Genomic DNA, 19,560 nt, shown 5'->3' with positions numbered 1-19,560 from the left:
CTTCAGGGAGTTCATGAACCACTTGAAGCTGTGTAAAATTATGGAAGATAATAAACATTTTCTGGGCAGAGTTGAGCTTTCAGCTGCTCCTCAGGGCATCTGAGATCCCCAAAAGATTAAGAGCCACTGGCCTATATGACCCCCAGGGACTCTCCTCTCTGAGTGGCTGAGATTCTCTGATGTGAGGAATTGCTTCTCCTCCCATGGTGGTGATCCTTGCATCAACACCTCCAGTCCAAGCCCTTTGCATCTGTGGCCTCTGCCCCATGGGTCACCCAGGACAGAAAACACAAGTGACTGGCCTTTCCCTGCAGCTTTAGAATCAGGGTGTCTAGTGTGGAGGTGCCCAATGTGGTTGGGAGCTGAGTCTGGGTTCCTGTCTCCCAGCTGGGGAAGGGAAGGGGGTCCAAGCCCAGCAGGGCCAGGGATGCAGAGACCACAATGAGAGGCCTGGCCTTGCCCCAGCGTCCCCTGCCTCCCCCCACCAGCCCACCTGGGGGCCCGAGAGGCATATACCACTCTAATGAGCTAAGGCTCATGGCAGGGCAGCGGTAATTATGATTTTATGGAAATACAGAAGGCTCTTACGCAAGTGCCTGACATACTTCCCGGCTGTGGCATCTGGGACAGCCAGGTCCCCAGGGGCTGGAGAAGGCCCCCCCACACCCCCTGCTGCCTCCAGCCCCTGGAGCTTGGGACACTGGCATGGAGCCACCCTCCCACTGCCCATGGCACTGTCCCTAACTCGCCCTGGGTGAGCTGTTCCCGCGCTCTGCACCCCAGGCCTCCTGGAGGGGAACAACATGGGCTCTGTGTATGCGATCCCTCACGCCCTCGCTCCTGCTGCCCCCTCTCCCTACCACAAAGCCAGGATCTCCGGGAGAGTTGTTCTGAAGGGATAGTGAGGTTATAGCTGTTTCCTTTTCCTCAATGAAGAAAACCCCTCTCCGAGGAACACGTCCTCTTCTGTTCTGTTTCTTTTCTCCTTGAGGCTGGGGACACGGGGCTGACAGCAGCCATGGTGGGGTGGGGGTGGGGCGTCCTAGCCCTTGGCTGCCCCTCCCCAGCCCTGTGCCAGTTTGTCTACACTGAGCCCCCACCCCTGTGCTTCCAACAGTGTCCTGAAGCCACTGCTCCTGTCCTCTAGTCTATTCCCCTTACCCACCCACAAAGCATCTGTTACCAAGGTAACAGCAAGAGCATAACTTTGGGGTAAGCAAGGGGGTGGAGCCCTGCGGAGGAGGGGCATGGTTGAGGGTTAGAATTTTGGAGAGATGAGCACTGTGGACCCCCGAATTCTTCATGGAGGATCTTTTGCTGGAGAGGAGGCCCCACGCAGGCTGGGGAGGGGCTGTGGCTGAGAGCGTATGGAAAGGAGGCAGGATGAAGTCTGGTCGCAGCTGGATTGGGTGTTAGCGGTGAGGGTGCCCATGGCTTACTGTGTGGGACAAGCGTGAGTGTGGTGATGCCGAGGAGACTTCGAGGCAGAAAGATTGAGCCTGCCTTTAACTGCTCCCTTGGGGTTAACGCCTGGGGAGAGATCCTGTGGCGGGGGAGTCTAGACCCAGCTGAAGCAGCCTGGGGACCTGCGGCTGGCCTGGGCCCACACTGCCCCCTGCAGACTGCACAGAAAGCAGCACCGGGGCAGCCCAGGGGTTCAGGCGGGGCCTTGGAGGGTCTGCATCGGAGACCATCTAAACCATGAGGTCCTACCAAGTGTATGGAATGGTCCTGAGCACCGGGGGCACCTAGTACCTGCATTCGAGGCCCTTCTGTAGATTCTGACCCAGAGAGGGGTAATACAGAGGGCCACATCAAGCTGAGCTAACGGGGGCCATCGAGTGGACTGGAAGGCAGAGGGGACTAGAATATCCTAGGCAGAGGGAACAGCCTAGGCAAAGGCATGGAGGTGTGAAACAGAACAGCCGGTTCCGGAGCTACTGGAAAGCCCAGAGGGAGAGAGATGGTGAGCGCCAAAGGCAGGAAAAAGTGAACAAACGGCCTTGAATGCTGGATCAGGAAGCTGGTTTTCTCTGCACAAAGGGGCTTCTCGAACTCATTCACTGGAGCCCTGAAGAGCAATTCAGAGATACCGTGGGGGGCGGGGCGGGGCGGGGCGGGGCGGGGAGGGGGGAGCAGGCAAAGTGGTTCACTCCAAACTTGAGAGGGATTTAAAGACAAGGCTCTATTTTAAACATTGGTGCAAGCCTTGCATTTGACTCCAAGAATATCTGTGTTAGTTTTCCTACCAAAAATATGATTTTTAGCACTAACCATTGTGTGCCATGGATAGCCTGGAATATGACCCATAGTTACCCAGGGACTCCACAGCCCAGCTTGAGGATGGCACTGAGGGTAACAGGAGGCCATGGAGTGTTCTCCATAGAGGAGTAATTGGGTCATTCCTGTGTCTTAGGAAAGTCTCTCTGGCTCCCGAGGATAGCATACTAGACACAGAGGACCAAGTAGTGGGCTCCTAGTATCCTTCTGGTGGCCAAAGCCTTCACAGTGAAAATAGATAGGAAGAGCCACCTTGCCTGGCCCAATATTTGTTTTTAAAAGGCTGGGCATGGCTTATGCCTGTAATGGTAGCACTTCGGGAGGCTGAAGTAGGAGGATCACTTGAGACAAGGAGTTTGAGACTAGACTGGGCAATATAGTGAGACCCCATCTCTACAGAAAAATTTTGTAGGGCCAGGCACGGTGGCTCATGCCTGTAATCTTAGCACTTTGGGAGGCTGAGGCCAGCAGATCATGAGGTCGGGAGTTTGAGATCAGCCTGGCCAATATGGTGAAATCCCATCTCTACTAAAAATATAAAAAATTAGCCAGGTGTGGTGGCACGTGCCTGTAATCCTAGCTACTTGGGAGGCTGAGGCAGGAGAATTGCTTGAACTCGGGAGGTGGAAGTTGCAGTGAGCCGATATCATGCCACTGCACTTCAGCCTGGGTGACAGAGTGAGACTCCGTCTCAAAAAAAAAAAAAAAAAAAATGTAGTTAGCCAGGCATGGTGGCTCGAGCACATAGTCCCAGCTACTTGGGAGTCTGAGGTAGGAGGATTGCTTGAGTGTGGGAGGTCGAGGCTGCAGTGAGCCATGATCGTGCCATTACACTCCAACCTGGGAGACAAAATGAGACCCTGTCTCTAAGAAAAATAAATAAAAGCCCACACATATGTATCCTGACGAGTGGGGCATAGAGCAGTAATTAAGAGCAGGGACTAGCCAGGCTTGGTGGATTACGCCTGTAATCCCAGCACTTTGGGAGGCCAAGGCAGGTGGATCACAAGTCAGGAGATCAAGACCATCCTGGCTAACACGGTGAAACCCTGTCTCTACTAAAAATACAAAAAATTAGCTGGGCATGGTGGCGGGTGCCTGTAGTCCCAGCTACTCGGGAGGCTGAGGCAGGAGAATGGCGTGAACCCGGGAGGTGGAGGTTGCAGTGAGCTGAGATCGCGCCACTGCACTCTAGCCTGGGTAACAGAGTGAGACTCTGCCTCAGAAAAAAAAAAAAAAGAGCAGGGACTGTGACTCAGATGGCCTGGGTTCAAATCCTGGCTCTGTTTCCTCCTAGCTGTGTGACCCTGGGCTAGCTACCTAACCTCTCTGAGTCTCAGTTTCCCCATCTATAGAATGGGGATCAATAATAGAGTAACAGAAAAAAAATAGTATCTACTACGTAAGAAAGTTTGAAAAGTAGTCTGAAGTCACACTGAGCACTGAAGAACAGCCTACTAAAGAAACAGACCTGGCTGGGCGCAGTGGCTCACACCTGTAATCCCAGCACTTAGGGAGGCCGAGGCAGGCAGATCACCTGAGGTCAGGAGTTCGAGACCAGCCTGACCAACATGGTGAAACCCCATCTCTACTGAAAATACAAAAATTAGCCAGGTGTGGTGGCAAGTGCCTATAATCCCAGGTACTGGGGAGGCTGAGGCAGGAGAATCGCTTGAACCTGAGATCATGCCACTGCACTCCAGCCTGTGCAGCAGAGCCAGACTCCGTCTCAAAAAAAAAAAAAAAGAAAAAAAGAAACAGGCCCTTGGCTGGGTATAGTGGCTCACACCTGTAATCCCAGCACCTGCACTTTGGGAGGCCAAGGCAGGTGGATCACCTAAGGTCAGGAGTTCAAGACCAGCCTGACCAACATGGTGAAAACCTGTTTCTACTAAAAATACAAAAATTAGCCAGGCATGGTGGCGGGCGCCTGTAGTCCCAGCTATTCAGGAGGCTGAGGCACAAGAATCGTTTGTACCCAGAAGGTGGAGGGTGCAGTGAACTGAGATCACACCATTGCACTCTAGTCTGGGTAACAGAGCGAGACTCTGTCTCAAAAAAAAAAAAAAGAAAGAAAGAAAAAGAAACAGACCCTCTATACTTAGAAGTGTTATACAAATAAACCTATATCCTTAAGTGTTAAATAAACCTTTGATGTACTAGGCCCTGGGGAAACGATGGAGAAAAGGGGAATATTTATTGAGGGCTCAATTATTGTCTTTACTTCTGGGGTAAAAGCTCCATCATCCCCCTTATGCAGTTGCAACAAGAGGCTCAGAAAGGTTAAGTCACTTGCCCAAGGCCACACAGCTGGGCTTGAACTCTCAGAGTCCATCTCAAGAAACATGCTCTGGCTGGGCGCAGTGGCTCATGTCTGTAATCCCAGCACTTTGGGAGGCCAAGGCGGGCAGATCACCTGAGGTCAAGAGCTCGGGACCAGCCCGGCCAACATGGTGAAACTCTGTCTCTACTAAAAATACAAAAATTAGCTGGGCGTGGTCCATGTGCCTGTAATCCCAGCTACTCGGGAGGCTGAGGCACAAGAATCGCTTGAACCCAGGAGGCGGAGGTTGCTGTGAGCTGAGATCACACCACTGCACTTCAGCCTGGGCGACAGAGTGAGACTTGGTCTCAAAAAAAAAAAAAAACAAAAAGAAGGAAGAAAAGAAAATAAACGTGCTCTTAACCCCAACACTAGTGCACGTCTCTTAGTCCCTGCCCTCTGGGAGCTTTCACTCTGGTGGGAAAAAAGACATTAGACAAAGTACGCAAACCTTCACTGCACGTTGGATAATTACCATGAAGGACCTTGGTAGAGCACTGCAGAGCCCAGAGACAGACGGGGAGAACATGAGCGTCAGCTGGAGGGTCTGTGGGAAGGGCTAAGAAGCAGGCAGCAAGTCTGAAATGTGAGCAAAGAGTCTTCCCCAGGAGAGACTTAAGGTGGTGCTAGAGAGGACCTCAGGTGGAAAAGACTGAGGGTTTGAGCCAGCCCTACTCACGGTCTAACTCCAGAGGGCGCTGTTCAGGGCAGATGGTGCCCTGTAAACTGTACCCGGAGGTGCCAGGGACATTTAGCTGGGACGGGGACCCTTCATCTCACTTCTGGGGTGGAGACATTTGTGTGCACAGATGCACAGACCACACCGTGATTGCCATATGGTATTGTCAGCTGTGTGTGTGTATGTGTGTGTGTGTGTGTGTGTGTGTCCTGTAAGCGAAAAACATCCTACGTGCTCCAGTCTACCCCTTTCATCATAATTTTGCCTGGAACTCAGGACTCAGCCCTTTTGACCACCCGCATGCGGGGAGCACGGGGTGCCTGAGCTCTGGATAGGGCAGGATTCTACCCACCCAGGTATCCTGAGAGACAGCCTGGCATACGGTAGGCACTCGAGAACAGTTTGTTGAATGAATGAATGAATGAATGAATGAATAGACAGCTTCCTCTCCCAGCCCATCCTTTCTTTGAGGGAGGGGCAAACTTCACTCTCCAGCTCTCCAGGTTGGAAAGTTGCCTGGGAATAGGAAACAAAACAAAATGTTTTGGTTGGAGTAGAAAAAGGCTCCAGCCCTGCTCAGACAGGCACGACTCCCCCCAGGCCAGCACCAAGCCACACAGGGACCCCTCCTACCCTCCTCTCCCCCTCTTCCTGGGATCCTGCTCTGCCCTCCCCAAGGTCTTGAGGGTGCCTCCCAGCCTGGAATCCAACTCAGGGCGTGGGGTAGGTCCTCACAGCCTTGGGGATAATGTATGGAGGGGACCTCAGGGCCTCTGGCTGCTTCTTTGGCCCTAGCAGCAGGAATGCCTCCATCACCCCGCTCCCCCATCCTCCCCACTTGGATTCCATCCAGACTCCTGGGGGAAGAAAGCCCATGGGACCAAGTGCCAGGTGCCTGGAGATGCAGGTGGCAGAGCAGGGGACAGGCATCTCTTTGGCTCTGCCGCCCCCCAGGCAGGCCCCTCAGAATCTGGGAGCCTGGGTAGCTAGAGTCCCATGAGTCAGCCACATTTTAGTACCCCATCTCTGCTCTCTGCCCTAGTTCTGTTTATATCAAACACAGTAGTAGGAGGTGGGCAGGGGGCTGGGGCTGTCTGTGTACAGTGACAACATGTGCCCAGTGTGGAGAAAAAGGCCCGCCCCCAGGCTGACTGTATTTGTCCATAAACATGGCCTGCTCCAAGCCCCAGGGCAAGGAAGGGGCAAAAGGACCAGCCCCACTGGAGCTCCTGGGCTGCTCTAATGGGGAGCCCTCCTGGGCACACCTCCCTCTCCTGGAAGCACCACCCCCTGGAGTGTTTCCACAACAAGCTGGGCTGTGTTCTGTAAACTCCAGTCCCCTAGCTAGGTAGCCCCCAGCTAAAGGACAGGTGTCCTGCCACCAGTGCATGTGTATGTGTGTGTGTGTGTGTGTGTGTGTGTGTGTGTGGTCAGGCAGAGGAGGGAGGGAGGGCAGTGGGCATCAGAGGCCCTTTTGCAGGTCCCTGTGACGCTGTGTCTGCCTGTCCTGTCCCCTAGAGTGGACAGGCTTCTCCCGTGGCGTCAGGGGAGGGGCCGATCCCAGGGGTCTCCAGGATTCTGTGTGGCTTATGGATCTGGGGCCAATCTTGAAACATTAGGGTGCCCCTCATTGCCCCTGGGCCTCTTGGGGACCAGTAGAGGACTGGACATCCATCCTTGTGACTTTGTTTTGCTGTACCCTCCCCTTCAAGTTAATGATTGCTGGGGAGCCCTTGGGACCCAGATCTTGATTCCCCCCAACCTGGGCTGCCCCCACAGGTCCGGAGTGTGCTAGAGCCCTGGGTGCTCAGCCAATAAGAGGCCCAGGCCCCGCCCCACCCTTTTGCGGGTGTGCTTCTGTGTATAAAGGTAGAGGCCCCAGGTGAGGGGCCAGTGGGTGCAGCCCAACCCCACGCTGAGCTGTTTCACAGCCGGCCCTGCCCTCTCTCCAAGATGCTGTTTTGGCACAACCAGCCGGAGCATCTGTGGCCCAGTCCTGGGGATCTATACCCTGGGCCCCCCAGCAGCCTGCTCAGGTAAGGGCTGGATCCCCCAGGTCCCGGGGAAAGTGCTGGTCTGAAGTTGGAGTGGACCTCATCCATTTCAAGCTGAGGGGAGTGGGGCTCCCATTCCTGGGCTCCTCTGGAGATGGGGAAGTGGTCAAATGTACCTGGAGTTCAGTGTGTCCTGGGACATCTCAAAAACACCCTGATCCCACTTAGGACATTTTTGTTGGGAATTTACTCAGTATCAGGCAAGCTTTGAGGTTGCAAAGACAAGTAATTGATGGCAGCTGTTGAGTAGAACAGCCACAAATCTGAGATCAGCACCTTCAGGGAGGCCTCCTGGAGGCCCGAGGAGCTGAATGGGGGTCCCTTTGGCCCTGGCTGCAGCTTGGGGACCTGCTACAGGAAACTGTGGGTTCCCCAGAGGGAAGGTCTGGCATAGAGAGTCAAAGACCTTTAGAAAAGGGGATGGACAGGGCAGAAAGCTGGCAGAGCCCTCCTCTTCCTGGCAGGGAGCCCCTGCCCTTGCCCTACTTGAAGCAGGAGGAGCTGCCCAACATCCCTGGCACGGAGCTGCCCTGCCCCATGTTCCAGTACGTGCTCTGTGCAGCCACCTCGCCAGCCGTGAAGCAGCAGGAGGAGACCCTCACCTACCTGAACCAGGGTATGCTAGGCCTGGGAGAGGGGAGGAGCTAGTGGGCAGTGAGCTCCGGAAGCTGGGCTCAGGGTGAGCTGGAGGTGGTAGGTGCCACTCTGCCCCTCAGAGTGGGGCTCACGCAACCCCTTAATCCCTCCCAGGCCAGTCCTATGAGGTCCGGATGCTCTGCAGCTCCAAGCCGTGTGATGCCACCCAGTGCCCCCAGCTGCTGAAGGTGGGTACACTCCTCCCCGGAAGTGGCAAAGGCTGGGTATGACTGTTTCTCTGGGCAAGAAGCCAATGTCATCACAGTGATGTCATCGTCACGGAGAACCCTCTCACGTCCGTCATTTAATTGGACCCTCACAACAGCTCCGTGGTGGGCAAGAATTGAAGAAACAGGCACAGAGAAGTTAAGTGTTTTCTCAAGGACACAGAGCCAGCAAGTAGCAGAACTGAGATTTAGAAACACATTTACACAGTGTAGGCTGGCCACAGTGGCTCACGCCTGTAATCCCAGCACTTTGGGAGGCTGAGGCGGGCGCATCACCTGAGGTCAGGAGTTCAAGACCAGCCATGGTGAAACCCCGTCTCTACTAAAAATGCAAAAATTACCTGGGCATGGTGGTGCACACCTGTAATCCCAGGTACTCGGGAGGCTGAGGCATGAGAATGGCTTGAACCCAGGAAGCAGAGGGTGCAGTGAGCAAAGATCGCACCACTACACTCCAGCCTGAGCAACAAAGCAGACTCTGTCTCAAAAAAATAATAATAAAAATAAAATTAAAAATATATTTACACAGTGTTATTCACACACATGACCTTTTCTCAAAAAATTACCTATTTAGCCCCCATTCTATGCCAGAAAATGTTCCATGAGCTAGGGATTCATCAGTAATGAGACAGATGTGGCTCCCTTCCTCAGGAGGCTTGCATTCTACTAAGACAAACAAGTAATTACACATATTCTGTGAAATGACCAACAGTGACATGTTGTAAAGAAATGGGTGGCGTGCCTAGGGTGGGAAGGCATTAACTCCCCCTTTTTACAGATGAGGAAACTGAGGCTCAGGGTCTCTAGATTACTTCTCTGGTTCACAGTCGTGAGTGGCAGATGGGCATTTGAACACGGATTGGTGATTCTAAGTCCTAATGCCTCCTGGGGTAGGAAGGGAGGTGTGGGAAGGTCAGCCTACACAGGTGTGAAGACTGGGTCCTCAATGCTGGCGTCCTCTGACTGTGCGCCACGCCCTCCTGTGGCTGCAGAGTGTGGTGCAGGTGGTGTTCCACGACCCGCACCTGCAGTACACAGAGCAGCAGCGGCAGCTGGCTGGGTGGAGGTGGAGCCGGGCCCAGGAACCGCATCCTGGACATCGATGAGTGGGGAAAGGCCGGGGGCCCTTCGAGCCTGAGCTCTGGCTCAGGAGTCCTTGTGGACTGGGAAGGCTGAGCCTGGCTCCCTGCTTGCCACCCTGTGCCTGCAGATGTGCCACTGTCCGTGGGAGTGATAGAACCCCAAGTGCTGCTCTCACAACTCAACATGGTGGAGTTTCACTGGGACCCAACAAAGAGGACATCTCTCTTCCTGCAGGTGAGCCTGAAGCTGGGCCTGGGAAAAGGCTGGAGGTCAGATGGGGGTGGCAACCGTGTAGGTGGAAAAGGAAGGTGAGTTTGGGCAGGGGTGAGGGGAAAATAAGAATGACTCTCGGCCAGGTGCGAAAAAAAAGGATATATATTTTTTTCTTTGCTTTTTTTTTTTTGAGATGGAGTTTCATTCTTGTTGCCCAGGCTGAAGTGCAATGGCGTGATCTCAGCGCACTGCAACCTCCACCTCCCCGCTTCAAGCAATTCTCCTACCTCAGCCTCCTGAGTAGCTGGGATTACAGGCATGCGCCACCATGCCTGTCTAATTTTGTATTTTTAGTAGAGACAGGGTTTCTCCATGTTGGTCAGGCTGGTCTTGAACTCTCAACCTCAGGTGATCCACCCACCTCAGCCTCCCAAAGTGCTGGGATTACAAGCGTGACCCACCGTGCCTGCCTTACCACTTCTTAGCATGGATCTTACCCAGGTCCTGTAGCCTCTGTGAGCCTTAGTTTCCTCACTCTAAAGTTGGACTCTTTCACTGTTTTTCATGGGATTATGGGCAGGCTACTGTGAGTACTGGGTGTGAAGAGAGGAAGATGCTGCTTACCCTTAGAATCCTGGTGCCAGGCCAAACACAGAGGCTGAAGGCTGCTCGGGGTGGCAGGCCTGAAAGGCTTCCTGGAGTGGATTGGCAGATTTAGCAAATAAAATATAGGATGCTCAAATTTGAATTTTACTTTATTTATATTTATTTATTTATTTATTTATTTATTTTTATTTATTTATTTTTGAGACAGAGTCGCCCAGGCTGGAGTGCAATGGCGCGGTCTGGGCTCACTGCTGCAACCTCTGCCTCCCAGGTTCAGGTGGTTCTCCTTTGAATTTTACTTTATTTATATTTATTTATTTATTTATTTATATTTATTTATTTATTTTTGAGACAGAGTCGCCCAGGCTGGAGTGCAATGGTGCGGTCTGGGCTCACTGCTGCAACCTCTGCCTCCCAGGTTCAGGTGGTTCTCCTGTCTTAGCCTCCTGAGTAGCTGGGATTACAGCACAGGCCACCATGCCCAGATAATTTTTGTATTTTTAATAGAGACAGGGTTTCACCACGTTGGCCAGGCTGGTCTCAAACTCCTGACCTCAGGTGATTCTCCTGCCTCAACCTCCCAAAGTTCTGGGATTACAGGCATGAGCCACTGTTCCCCATTGTATTTATTTATTTTGAAACAGAGTGTTGCTTTGTTGCCCAGGCTGTAGTACAGTGGTGTGATCCCAACTCACTGCAACCTCTGTCTCCCAGTTTCAAGCGATTCTCCTGCCTCAGCCTCCCAAGTAGCTGGGATTACAGGAGCATGCCACCATACCCAGCTAATTTTTGTATTTTAGTAGAGAGATGGGGGTCTTATCATGTTGGCCAGGCTGGTCTTGAACTCCTGACCTCAAGTGAACTGCCCGCCTCAGCCTCCCAAAGTGCTGGGATTACAGGCGTGAGCCACTGCACCCAGCATTATTATTTTAAATTATTGTTTTTTTTATATAGAGAGGGTCTCACTCTGTCACCTAGACTGGAGTACAGTGATGCAATCATAGCTCACTGCAGCCTGGAACTCCTGGGTATAGGCAATCCTCCTGCCTCAGCCTCCCGAGTAACTGGGACTATAGGCACGTGCCACTAGGCCCAGCTAATTCTTAAATTTTTTTGTAGAGGTGAGGTCTCACTCTGTTGCCCAGGCTGGCCTCAAACTCCCGGCCCAAAGCGATCCTCTTGCCTCTGTCTCCTGCTGTGTGCTGGGATTATAGGTGTGAGCCACCACGCCAGCCAAATTTAAATTTTAAATGTTTTTTAAAACAAAGTCTCTTGAACCCAGGAGGCAGAGCTTGCAGTGAGCCGAGATTGCACCACTGCACTCCAGCCTGGGCGACAGAGGGAGACTCCGTCTCAAAAAAAAAAAAAGAAAAAAAATTTTTTTTTAGTATAAGTATATTCCATGCAATAGTTGAGATACACTTACACTAAAAATTATTTGTTGTTCATCTGAGATTCAAACTTTACTAGGCATCCTGTATTTTATCTGGCCGCTCTACTACCCTTGAAGGGGATGTCTTGGCTCAGATGTGAGTAGGGGAGCTTTCTGGGTAGAGGCCTCTGGGGAAAACTGCAGGTGTGTTGGGGTCCTGATTAGGGAGGCAGGGTGGGTCAGTGGGTTCACTGACGGATGAGAAAGAGCAGCCATGCAGCAACGCTTGACTTGACTCTTTAAGGTGATCCAATACCCGGGTTAGGAACTTTGCTTCTGGTCTCATAACCATGGGGAGCCATTGAAGGATTTTGACCAAGGGAAAGAACGTAGTAAAGTGATGCTTTAAGAATGGAAACTTGGGGCCGGGCGCGCTGGCTCACGCCTGTAATCCCAGCACTTTGGGAGGCCGAGGCGGGTGGATCACGACACAAGGTCAGGAGATCAAGACCATCCTGGCTAACACGGTGAAACTCCGTCTCTACTAAAAATACAAAAAATTAGCCGGGCGTAGTGGTGGGCGCCTGCAGTCCCAGCTACTTGGGAGGCCGAGGCTGGAGAATGGTGTGAACTTGGGAGGCGGAGCTTGCAGTGAACCAGCCTGACCAACATGGAGAAACCCTGTCTCTACTAAAAATACAAAATTAGCTGGGTGTGGTGGCACATGCCTGTAATCCCAGCTACTCGGGAGGCTGAGGCAGGAGAATTGCTTGAACCCGGGAGGTAGTGGTTGCTGTGAGCCGAGATCACGCCATTGCACTCCAGCCTGGGCAAAAAAAAAAGAATGGAAGCTTGGCCGGGAGCTATGGTTCATGACAGTAATCCCAGCACTTTGGGAGGCCGAGGCGGGGGGATCACTTGAGGTCATGAGTTTGAGACCAGCCTGGCCAACATGATGAAACCCCCATCTCTACTAAAAATACAAAAATTAGCTGGGCACGGTGGCACGCGCCGGTAGTCCCAGCTATTCCGGAGGCTGAGGCAAGAGAATCGCTTGAACCTGAGAGGCGGAGGTTGCAGTGAGCCAAGATCACACCATTGCACTCCAGCCTGGGTGACAGAGCAAGACCCCGTCTCAAAAAATAAAACAGAATGGACACTGGTTGGGGATGGAAAGTTGCTGTCGTAGTATGTGGCTGACAGGTGGCAGGCGGGTAACTGGTTTTGGGTGGACTCCCTTGCATGTGGGTGGATCTGGAGTCGCCCTGTTTTCTCTGTTTCTTCTCCATCTCAGTTCACACCTTGGAAGAAAGGTGGAGAGAAAGGCATCCCTTTCCGCCTCCAGATCGACACCTTCAGGCCCAGTGACAAGGGGCTGCCGCTAGACCACCTGCACTCAGCTGGCTGCCTCATCAAGGTGTTTAAGGTACAGGCAGCAATGGGGCCCATTTTCCTCTCTCTCAGGGCTGTCACCTGGCCTCGCCAGCTGTGTGGGTTCTGGCCCCACGTTGCTGTGGATCCTCAGCCTGCTGTGCCCCATCTCTTGGACTGTTTCCTTTTCTGTACACAGAGGGATGGGGCTTGGTCTCTGTCTCACAGCCAATCCAACAGAGCCACTGAAGAGAGGCAGGCAGGTAAAGAAAGAGTCTTTGGGCCGGGCGCGGTGGCTCACGCCTGTAATCCCAGCACTTTGGGAGGCTGAGGTAGGTGGATCACAAGGTCAAGAGGTCGAGACAAGCCTGGCCAATAGGGTGAAACCCCGTCTCTACTAAAAATACAAAAATTAGCCGGGCGTGTTGGCACGAGCCTGTAATCCCAGCTACTCCGGAGGCTGAGGCAGGAGAATCGCTTGAACCCAGGAGGCGGAGGTTGCGGTGAGCTGAGATCGCGCCACTGCACTCCAACCTGCACAACGGAGCGAGACTGCAGCTCAAAAAAAAAAAAAAAGAAAAGAAAGGAGCCTGAGGCTTTCCTCATCATCCTCCTGCAGCCCAAAGGAGCGGAAACTGAAAATGGACCGCGAGAAGATGGAGAAACAGCCCCTGCATGAGAGGGACAAGTATCAGACCGCCTGCGAGAGCACTGTCTTCTTGGAGGTGTGTGTGTTGGGGCGAGAGCAGGAGGGGAGAGTTGGAGAAAAGATCCTCACGGTACAGATGGGGAAATGGAGGCCTCCAGGGCTCTGACTGCTGCAAGCCCATCACAGCCCCCTGGGGACTCCACCACTTCCTGCAAAGGACACCCTCTGCCCTGTCTGTGGTTGTTGAAGCTTCCAGGAGCTGACGCCCTCCAGGCTGCCTGTCCTACGCGGGCCATCGCCACCTCCTTCCTTGTGTGCTCCCTCTGCCTGGCCCCCTCCTCCTACTGCTGCTCCTCCTGGCCAGCTCCTCCAAGGCCCTTCCTCACTGCCCCAGGCCCGCCGGCTGGTTAACTTCTTCCTTCCTGTGGAAACCCAGTCCACTTGTCAGGCCCCTGGTCAGCTCTTAATACACAGGTGGAGAGAAGGGAGCAATGACCAGCATTGCTGTGTGTTTGCCTGCAGTGTTCGCCATGGCCGGAGTCCCCTGCAAGGCCCCGGCCACCTCTCAGCTCTCTGGCTCTGACCTCTCCCCACTCCTGCAGGCTCTTGTCCCCAGAAAGGTGAGGCAGGATGAGCACCTCCTGTCAGCCCTTTGGGGTGAGAGTGAAGAAAAGAGCTCCCAGCCCAGGCATGGAGCAAAGGGCAGGGCTGGGGATTGGTGGGGAATTTGTGGGGTGAGGACAGGAGCAAGCTCTGTGTCCCAGGGCAGGCCTGGAGGAAGGGTGTTGGTGGAGGGAGACTGGCTGTAATGCTCCGCAGAGTTCTTGAACCTTTGCTCCTCCTCATAGGCTCTGTTCCTCACCGCCATTCGCTCTGGACACCTTGGGGTGTAGCCCAGTTGAAGTGAGCCTTCCCCTTCCCACTCCCCACTGTCCCAAAGCCTTCTCCGCAGCTTCATCTCAAGCTCCAGAATGGAGTGGCCCTGCCCCCTGGTGGCCAGATGTGATATGGCCATAGATTGTAACTTACCTGATAGGACTGGGCAGGAAGAGCCTCCCTTCTCAGACTTGGGACCTCCCAAGGGAGGGGCTGTTTCCCTTTCTTGTTCTGTCCCTGGGTCCTGGTATTACCTGGACCATCCATTTTATACCTCAGGATCTGAACCATAAAGCCCCCATCTCAGAGACACAGCAATGGTTGCATCAGCACTGGTTCTCCAGCTACTGCTGGATGCTGGCCAACTTCACTGGTGAGGCTAGTGTCTGGCAGGAGCCAGACCTGTAGGGGACTGAGAGTGGGTGGGACACACAGGCAGGAAGCCTGTCTCTGTCCTGGCTTGTTGTGGGCCCTTCAACTAACCTTTATTGGGGACTAAGAGTTGCCCAGCATTGTGCTAGGCTCTCGTCTCACGAATTATCCCATATAATTTATACACTATTCCTTGAGGACAGTGCCCAGAGAGGTTAAATAACTTGCCCAAGGACACACAGCTAACAAGTGGCAGAACTGGCATTTAAATCCAAGCCTGACTCCCATATCTGAGCACACTAGGGCTATTTGTAGACTAATAGACTGTGTCCCTTACTTCCCACCCTTGATCCCAGGCCTCTTTCCTCAGTCTGGCCCTGTCTGACTCTACAGGTCTGGATCTGCTGAAGCTTACATGCCAGGACCTTATCCAAATCTGCAGGGCTGCTGATGGGATCCGCCTTTTCAATACTCTTAGAGCCAGGTGCTGGGCACTGCCAACCAGGGTCCCCTTCCCACTGTAGTGGCCCTTACTAACTTAGCTAGCAGGTATGTTTCATACAATTTTTTTTTTTTAATATGGAGTTTCACTCTTGTTGCCCAGGCTGGAATGCAGTGGCGCAATCTTGGCTCACTGCAACCTCTGCCTCAGGTTCAAGTGATTATCCTGCCTCAGCCTCCTGAGTAGCTGGGATTACAGGCATCTGCCACCATGCCTGGCCAATTTTTTTTTTTTTTTTTGAGACGGAGTCTTTTGCCCAGGCCAGACTGCAGTGGCACTATCTCGGCTCACTGCAAGCTCCGCCTCCTGGGTTCATGCCATTTTCCTGCCTCAGCCTCCCGAGTAGCTGGGACTACAGGCGCCTGCCACCGCGCTCGTCTAATTTTTTGTATTTTTAGTAGAGACGGGGTTTCACCACGTTCGTCAGGCTGGTCTTGAACTCCTGACCTCAGGTGATCCACCTGCCTTGGCCTCCCAAAGTGCTGGGATTACAGGAGTGAGCCACTGCGCCCGGCTCATACAATGTTTAAGCCAGAAGTCACCTTAAAGACCACTTAGTCCCACTCCCTCTTTTTACAGAAGAAACTCAGGCCCAAGAAGGACAGTGACCAGTCTGAGGTCACAACCCAAAGCTGGCAGGGCTGGGGTGAAAAGCTAGGCTCCTGTGACCTCCTCCTTCTGTGGCCATCCCACCTGCCTCATTCCATTTCTGGGGATAGAGATGTCTGTGGGGTTTTTTCCTCCCCATTTTTTCTCCCCCTAGTGTCCAGCATTCGTTAAATACCTAAGAACTACTTAGTGACCTCCCTCCCTCGAGACCTGGGAGGAGGCTGGGATCTCTCCTAGGATGGGGGCTAGACGTGGGAGCTGTTAGTTCAGGTATAAGACTGATACATAGACTGTTTTCCTGGCCCAGGCCCTTCTGTCACCAACTGACTTTGTATGTGGCTCAGGAGACCTCTAGGCAAGGGAACGAGGTTCCTAAGAACCCTGACTCAGGTGAGGTTCTGGCCTCTCTCTCCAGAACATAGGAGATTCAGGTGTAGCTGCATGAAACCTCTCCCTAGAAGAGGAATGGTGATACCCCACCATTCCTGGGACCCAGGATGCCCTTCTTGGCATTTCCCTACCTTCCATGACCAGATTAGTCCCTCTCCTTCCAGAATGTCTCCTTGGGTTTATTCACCATGTTCTACTCCTCCACTCCACCTGATCGTCACTCCATTAGCATATGGGATTAGAATATCATCTTGTTATGTACTTGGGTCCCAGTCATTAATATGTGGGTGTCCTATGTCTTTAAACTGGGGGTTCCCCTCAGACACCTCCCAAAAGATGAGGGATGAGAGGTGAAGTAGACTTTTTTCCTTTTTTTTTTTTTTTTTTGAGATGGAGTCTCACTCTGTTGCCCAGGCTGGAGTGCAGTGGCGCGATCTCAGCTCACTGCAACTTCTGCCACCCAGGTTGAAGAGATTCTCCTGCCTCAGCCTCCCAAGTAGTTGGGATTACAGGAGCCTGCCACCATGCCCAGCTAATTTTTGTAGTTTTTAGTAGAGATGGGGTTTCACCATCTTGGCCAGGCTGGTCTTGAACTCCTGACCTCGTGATCCACCCCTCGGCCTCCCAAAGTGCTGGGATTACAGGCGTGAGCCACCACACCCAGCCAACTTTTCCCTCTTCTCCTCCCCCCACCCCATAGCCATCTTCCTGGCACCCCTGGTTTCCTGTGGGCACATCTCTGGACTCCCTTCCCCTGCTGACCCCTGCCTCTGTGTTGCCCATGCCCCAAGACTTTTATCAAGAGATCTCTCTGGATGAACTCAGTGCTGTAGAGCTGATGGGGAAACTGGCTGAGCTCTGGCCATCCCAGCCAATCAGATCCATCGCCTTTTCCACCAGGGCACTGGGGGCATCTTCATTCTCCTCAGTGACCAGATAAAGGGCAGCCATTTCCTGTCGCAAGTCCCCACGGAGGCCTCGCTAACACTTCTGCCTCAGATTAAGCTTTCTTTTCCATGGCATGGCTTGTTCTCTTTGGCTCTAATAACAAAATTGCCTTTGTGCCCGCTTCACTCTTACAGGTGGTCCAGAATTTTAAGGACGAATCATACTTTGTGGCTGTGGTGAAAAAAGGGATTTTAGAGGCAGAGGAGTGTGCCTGGCTGGCCCTATAAAGGGGGATAAGAGTGTGCTGAGCATATATTCCGTCTCCTAAATGAGACTAAAAGGCTCTTTGGGGGCCAGGCGCGGTGGCTCATGCCTGTAATCCCAGCACTTTGGGAGGCTGAGGCAGGTGGATCACTTGAGGACAGGAATTCAAAACCAGCCTGGCCAACATGGCAAAACCCCATCTCTATAAAAAATACAAAAAACTACCCGGGCGTGCTGGCACGTGCCCGTGGTCCCAGCTACTTGGGAGGCTGAGGCAGGAGAATCCCTTGAACCCAGGAGGCAGAGGTTGCAGTGAACCGAGATTGCCCCACTGCACTCCAGCCTGGGTGACAGAGCGAGTCTGTCTCAAACGTCTCAAAAACAAACAAACAAACAAACAAACAAAAACCTCTTTGAAGGGGATTAAGGGGATGTGTCCCAATTAACTAGCAAACATCTGTGAATGCCAGCTTTGTGTCAAGGGGAGAGAGATTTGTATAGCTAAAAGACATTTATTGCTTAGGAAAAACATGACTGAATAAATGCATCCTCATTAAATAAAAAATGCTCCAGTTTCTGTTGTCAGGGAGTTTATTAGAGGGAAAAGTAAGGCCCCCACTTTTCTCCACCTGCCCCTGGCATGATACAAGGCAGAAGGGCAGGTGCTTCCTGGACATCATCTGGCATAGGGCACCTCTGACTAGTCTGCTTGGCATCTGGTTATTCAGATGTTTGCCTTCCACCCCTCCACATGCCAGAGCTGGTCAGCTTGGCTTATGTACACAAGGGGGTAGGAAGAGGTAGATGTGAAGTTGGGTTTTAAGACACGTGTGGCCTGGCGTGGTGGCTCACACCTGTAACCCCAGCACTTTGGGAGGCCGAGGCGGGCAGATCATGAGGTCAGGAGTTCAAGACCAGCCTGGCCAACATGGTGGAACCCCATCTCTACTAAAAATACAAAAATTAGCCAGGCGTGGTGGCGGGCACTTGTAATCCCAGCTCCTCGGGAGGCTGAGGCAGGAGAATCGCTGGAAACCGGGAGGTGGAGGTTGCAGTGAACTATCGTGCTACTGCACTCCAGCCTGGGTGACAAGCGAAACTTCACCTCAAAAAAAGAAATAAAACAAAAAAACACTTGGGTGTGCCAGACGCATTGTAGGCTGCTTGGAGGGTGAGGACCTGACTGGTCCTGCTGGTGCCTTTTTACTGCTTTCGGTGCAGAATCCAGATGGCTACTACTTGGTTCTGACCTAGGCCAGGGGAACTCCACTGCTCGAGAGACTGATAGCTTGTCTTCACCAGAAACCTTGTTAAAACACTTGGCTGACTCAACAGGCTCCAGGTGAGCCAAAGTATCTTGCATCTCACCCCGAGAGGAGGCAAGTAGCCTCCAGCTTCACTTTTCTTTCTGGTCAGCAGCAATGGCTGTTGGAAGTCTTCCTTACCCGTTCATTCTTCTGAGCTGGCCAAGTTTATGAGGCAAAAAAAAAAAAAAAAACAAACAAAAACAAAAAAACAAAAAAAACTGGCAATGTAGAAAGAGCTTTTGCCATGAGCAGTGTTGGCTGGTGATCACTGAGAGTGTTAATTCATTTAAAAATTTTACTTACGCCCTTTTTAATTTTTAAAAGGTATATACACTTAATGTGTTGTCCAATGTGTTGAACATTTAATGTGGTGTTCAGTTTTCTTGGCTTTATTGTCCCCAAGGGGAAATGTCTTCTGCTTAAACTATAAACTAGGGCAAAGGATGGGGTCTGGAACAAGGGAATAAATAAATCCAGCTGGATCTTTTTTTCACAATTAGTTTGGGCAAAACTAATTACTAAAGCCTCCAAAAGACCATTCAATATTCAAATCACTGTACCTACTAAAAAACTCAGTTCTAAGAGATTTAGGAAATACTATAGCTATTCTCTAGAATTGAGGCTATGGGGCTTTTAGAAAAAAAAATTTAGACATATTGTTTCCTTAGTTTTAAGAGATGAGGTCTCTGTTGTCCAGACTGGTCTTGAACTCTTGGTGTCAAGTGATCCTTCCATCTAAACTCTCAGTAGCTGGGATTATAGGTGTGCACTACTGTGCTTGACTTTTTTTTTTTTTTTACCTTAAATTTTATTAATCTTTCCCTAAAGTCATAAATTTAATTTTTTTTTTTTTTTGAGA

General features: G+C 52.1%; 1 protein-coding gene across 2 annotated transcripts; it reads left to right on the top strand.

Annotated features, from left to right (window-relative positions):
• Window positions 1-7,148: 7,148 nt before the first annotated feature.
• LOC104002840 (transcription factor CP2-like protein 1) lies at window positions 7,149-14,099 on the top strand. Of its 2 annotated transcripts, XM_016930781.3 has the most exons (6): window positions 7,150-7,318; window positions 7,801-7,952; window positions 9,410-9,516; window positions 12,768-12,899; window positions 13,464-13,569; window positions 14,016-14,099. In XM_016930781.3, the coding sequence occupies exons 1-5, from the start codon at window positions 7,236-7,238 to the stop codon at window positions 13,521-13,523; spliced, it is 534 nt and encodes a 177-aa protein (XP_016786270.1). In that variant the 5' UTR covers window positions 7,150-7,235; the 3' UTR covers window positions 13,524-13,569; window positions 14,016-14,099. The 2 variants fall into 2 exon arrangements, with proteins under 2 accessions (XP_054527576.1, XP_016786270.1); XM_054671601.2 differs by lacking the exons at window positions 13,464-13,569; window positions 14,016-14,099 and having other exon boundaries at window positions 7,149-7,318; window positions 12,768-13,275.
• Window positions 14,100-19,560: the final 5,461 nt, after the last annotated feature.

The sequence above is a fragment of the Pan troglodytes genome, chromosome 19 (assembly GCF_028858775.2).
Source record: "Pan troglodytes isolate AG18354 chromosome 19, NHGRI_mPanTro3-v2.0_pri, whole genome shotgun sequence".
NCBI lineage: Eukaryota > Metazoa > Chordata > Mammalia > Primates > Hominidae > Pan > Pan troglodytes.
The sequence above is the reverse complement of the archived record's forward strand: the minus strand, read 5'-3'. Positions and strand labels throughout refer to the sequence as shown.